Source organism: Cricetulus griseus, chromosome 2 (assembly GCF_003668045.3).
Source record: "Cricetulus griseus strain 17A/GY chromosome 2, alternate assembly CriGri-PICRH-1.0, whole genome shotgun sequence".
In the NCBI taxonomy this organism is placed as follows: Eukaryota; Metazoa; Chordata; class Mammalia; order Rodentia; family Cricetidae; genus Cricetulus; species Cricetulus griseus.
In genome coordinates this window covers 363,629,331-363,634,393 of record NC_048595.1, presented here as the reverse complement: position 1 = coordinate 363,634,393, position 5,063 = coordinate 363,629,331, and the positions used below count along the sequence as shown (strand labels likewise).

At 38.3% G+C, this 5,063-nt stretch overlaps 1 protein-coding gene across 2 annotated transcripts; it reads right to left on the bottom strand.

The window, feature by feature from the left end:
* Positions 1–209: 209 nt before the first annotated feature.
* On the bottom strand, positions 210–4,252 carry LOC103162898 (zinc finger protein 678-like). 2 transcript variants are annotated; one of them, XM_035440640.1, is made up of 4 exons: positions 4,219–4,252; positions 3,651–3,743; positions 1,080–1,450; positions 210–995 (listed from the first exon to the last, which is right to left on the bottom strand). In XM_035440640.1, the coding sequence occupies exons 1-4, from the start codon at positions 4,250–4,252 to the stop codon at positions 210–212; spliced, it is 1,284 nt and encodes a 427-aa protein (XP_035296531.1). The 2 variants fall into 2 exon arrangements, with proteins under 2 accessions (XP_035296531.1, XP_035296530.1); XM_035440639.1 differs by having other exon boundaries at positions 210–1,450.
* Between the last annotated feature and the right edge of the window lie 811 nt (positions 4,253–5,063).

The window sequence follows — 5,063 nt, the reverse complement described above, 5'->3', positions numbered from 1 at the left end:
CAACAGTTGAGAGTCCTTCTTTGCCTTTACAAGATCTCTCCAGTACTAAATTGATGGTATTGAGGAAGGGTTGAACTATTAGTAAATTCCTTGCAATTCTATTGTATCGAATTCTTCTTAATGTTTTGAATTATAGATGAACATTATTGAAGGCTTCACAACAGTGTTTGCATGAATCTGGATTTTCTCTAGTTTGAATTCTGTTGTGTTTAAGTAAAGCCTGCAAAATTTTTAAAGGTGTTGCCATGATGTTCACATTTGTAGGGCTTCTCTCCACTATGGAGTCTGAAATGATGTTTAAGGTTTGAAGAAGAGTTAAAGGCTTTGCCACAGTCATCGCATTTGTAGGGTTTCTCTCCAGTGTGAATTCTCTCATGTTGAGTAAGGCCTGTAGTACAAGTGAAGGCTTTGCCACAGTCTTTGCATTTGTAGGGTTTCTCTCCAGTATGAATCCTTTGGTGTCGAGTTAGATTATGACAGTTATTAAAGGCTTTGTCACATTCGTTGCATTTATAGGGTTTTTCTCCACTATGAATTCGCTGGTGCTTCATATAGGATGAATAAATGCTAAAGGCTTTTCCACACTCATCACATTTATATGGTTTCTCTCCAGTATGAACTCTCTGATGGTAAATAAGATTGGAAGAACAGTAAAAGGCTTTGCCACATTCCTTGCATTTGTAGGGTTTCTCACCAATATGGATTCTCAGATGCTTATGCAGGTATGAAGCAAAAGTAAAGGCCTGGCCACATTCGTCACATTTGTAGAGTTTCTCCCCACTATGTATTCGTTGGTGTTGGTGAAGGCTGGAAGAACAGTTAAAAGCTTTGCCACAATCTTTACATTTATAGGGTTTTTCTCCAGTATGAGTCCTCTGGTGTTTAGAAAGAATGAAGCGAACATTAAAGGCCATGCCACATTCTTCACATTTGTAAGGTTTCTCTCCGGTGTGAATCCTCTGGTGTTTAGAAAGTGTTGAGAGAACATTAAAAGTCTTTCCACATTCTTCACATTTGTACGGTTTCTCTCCAGTGTGAATTCTTTGATGTTTAGAGAGTGCTATGCGAATAGTAAAGGCCTTGCCACACTCTTCACACTTGTAGGGTTTCTCTCCAGTGTGAACTCTTCGGTGAACAATAAGGCCTGAACAATTAGTAAAAGCTTTGCCACACTCTTCACATTTGTAGGGTTTCTCTCCAGTATGGATTCTTTGATGCTTACACAGATATGATGAACAGTTAAAAGTTTTGCCACAGACTTCACATTTGTACGGTTTCTCTCCAGTATGAATTCTTTGATGCTGTTTAAGGCTGGAAGAATAGTTAAAAGCTTTGCCACATTCTTTACATATGTAGGGTTTCTCTCCTGTATGGATTCTCTGGTGTTGAACAAGCAGTGATTTCCAATCAAAGGCCTTCCCACATTCTTTACATTGATAAGGCTTTGATCCTGTTGAGTAAAGGTCAAGGTATCACTAAAAGCATACGACTACTCTTTAAAATTAAAATGCTTAGTTTTAATGTGCATACTTTTCACTCATGGTTGCATATTTAAATGTAATTAAGAATCACATAAATGGGAAACTATAGGCATTTACACACTATAATCCTTCAGCATGATTCAAAAAAAAAAATCGATACGTGTGAAAACCCCTAAACTACCACTGAATTGTGAATATGAAGACAATGAAGAAGAAACAAATAATGGAGCATTATTATACCTAAATAGCTAAGCCAGTCATAAAGCTATAATGAGGACATTAGGCTAAAAGGAATAAGCCCATTGTATGAGGTCAGTTGATTGTATTACTGGTCTTAGATAGACACTCAAAGTAGCAAAATTTGTGAGGCTGGCAATCAAAATTTGTGAGACTGGCAACACACTGGGTGGTTGAACACACTGACAAAAACACAGCATTTCTTATGTGTAGGGAGCTTCAGCTCTCAAAGCTATGAAATTGTGTGTAGATATGCTACATAGAATGTCCTTAACCCTATGAAACAATACACTTGAAATGTGTAAGACAATGTTATGTTTTAAACACATTTTAATCACAATTTCTAGAAATACCTAGGAGGACACAACAACCATTAAATAAACAATGAAGTGAGAGTTGAGTGTGGTGACACATTGGTTTATTCTCAGCACTTGGCAGGCAGAAAGATCTCTTAGTTTGAAGCCAGCCTTGTCTACAAAGTGAGTTGCAGGACAGCCAGGGCAATACAGAGAAACCCTGCCTTGAAAAGCCACACACACACACACACACACACACACACACACACACAAAGAACAAGTTGAGAAAATAAATATGACATGAAAACAAGAATAATATTTTTACAGGCAAATGAAAACATATGACTTTGATTTCAATAGTCATGGCTTCTAGATATTTTAAATCTTTACAATGTCTTAAAGAATACAATATCTAATACTGTCATTTACAAAAATACATAGGGTACACCTGAGTACATAATTACAACTGAAGCAATTGAAATCATAAAAAAAAAATAAACACAGAAAATAGAGCTGTAAAATAAGAAAAAGAAAAGTTTGGGCTCATAAAATTCTGAAAGACTATAAAAGGGGTGTTTAACAAAGCCACTCTAAGGGTTTGCAATTTTCAAATATCTACATATCCAGCAAAGGCATACCCTTTAATCACTGATGCTGAATATATGGCACACACACAAAAAAAATGCAAAAAATAAATTAGAGGACCAGAAAAATGCGTCAGTGGGTAAACCTGACCACCTATGGTCCATTCTGCAACCCACGTGGTAGAATGAGAAAATCAACTCCTTTTACAGTTTTTAAAAGTTTTAATTAAAATATACTTTTTCCCTTTCCTTTTCTCCTTCCAATCCAAGTCATGATCACTTCCTTAATTCTTCCCATGCCCCAATATGAATGCTTTTTCTCTTTGGTTATACTGTTCACACACAAAATCACATAAATATATAATGATAATCACTCGCATACAAGTATATAACTACAATAACTCACAAATAGCTCTATTTTGACTAATGAGTTTGTCAATGAAATTTGAGAATTGCATTTGTGGTGTGAACAGTGTTACAAGGGCTTTCCCCATAGACTTTTAAGAACGGGTCTGAGTTTTCTGAGCTGTGGGAAGCAAACTTATAATCTCGACCCTCATGTGCAAAATGGTCTTTAGGGCTGGGGAGATAACTCAGCAGTTAAAATGTCTGTCACTCAAGTATGAAGATTTAAGGTTTGGATCCCTTTGTAAATGCAAGAGAGCTTATAATTCCAAGCATGGAAGGCAGAGACAGGAAGTTCCTTAGGCAAACTGGCTAAGGAGACTAACTATACTGGCTAGCTCTGAATCTGATGGAGAGACCCTGCCTCAATAAAAAAGGTAGAAGAGCTGTCAAGGAACATATGAACAAATCCAAATACACACACATCCCAAGTATTACACAGACATAAAGTTAAAAAAGTAGGACTTGGGCAATCTTCATAACTCCATGCAGCATTGATAAAGCAGTAGGAAGAGGCTGGGCATGATAAGCCTCTGACAGGAGATGCCCTTTAATGGTAAGATACAAAATTTTCCCTTAAAGCCAAACCTTCTTTTGGATTCCTGGATGGCTCACCTGTGTGCACTGTCTCACTTGTTCCTACATACCTGGGTGTGCTGCTCTTACTTGTCTCTTCACACTCCAAGGCTCTTGTCTTTGCCCCAGAAATGTGACCAGATACGGCTTGGAGAAAGCAAGACCTGTTGAAGAAGAGAACAAGATGCTTGGTTGTTTAACTACTGGAAAAATTAACACGTGAATTTAATTTTTAAGTTTCGTGCTCAAAAGGAAAGAGATGATAAAAGATTGTGGGGAATTCTATCTTTAAACATCTCCTGAAGGACAGGGTGATTGGGAGTAATTTACAACCTGCAGATCCTGAGCCCCATTACAAGAAAAAGTATTAAGAGGGAAGGGTGCTCTGTGCCTCTTGCTGCTGAGTTTCTAACATTGCTACTGCAGTGAAGGACACATGCGTCCAAACACAGGTTTAAAAAGACATGGGGAAAATACAATAAAATGTTTCTTAGCTCATCACATTCCACTTTGTTTCCAGAAATGCCACCATATGAACTACAATGTTAGACAGCACAAGCTCCCGTGAGATAGTCTACAAATGGAGGCAGTCACATATTGACAAGTAAACTAAGAGTTCACAAAGGACACGATCCTCACCCAGGAACACAAGGTGGCTGTAATTCTCCAGCATCACTTCCCTGTACAGATTCCACTGAGCAAGGTCCAGCCATTTCCGCTCCTCTGCAGAGAAATTAATGGCCACATCTCCAAATGAGAGCAGTTTCTGAAATCAAATGAAACCAATAGCACATTGAATAATACAAGCACTGAGTACTCAATGTGCTTGGAGTCCCGATTCTACATTTGGCCAAAGATTAAATTAAAGCTAGAAATTATTATGACATGGGTGAATAATATTAGGTATTTTTAAATGAAATACCTTATGAATTCATCCTCTTTAAATAAAGAGGATGACATAAGATGCAAAAGTTACATGAAGATAATTTTATGATAAAATGTAAAATGTAGGAATCCACAGAAATATGTATGGTGTGGTATGCTTGTATTATATGCCACACATGACCTACATTCTCCCAGGAGAAGGCCACGGTGAGTGTGTACACCTTGTCTGGCACTGTAACAGCAGTGGAGCAGGCCCATGCACTCTAGCACTGACTTCAGTAATGTACTCAGATCCACAAACAGTACTAGTTAGTTCCAGCCTCCCCACTTCGTTTCATGCAAACACAGTCCTGCAAACGCATCAATTTCAACTTCGTTGTGACTGTCTTCTCTCTTTAATTTCCCCACAAACTGAACTTGTCCTACTGCCAGCAGGCCTTCAGAGAACCTGGAGACAGAGATCAGCACCTATCAGTTTCAGGATGTCAAAGATTATGCAAGTCTACCTCTTGTTTTCCAGCTGTGCACCTGACTGGAAAGTCGACACACCTTGCACTGCTGTTTGGGCTTGGGTTCTTGTCTAGATCTCACAGGACCTT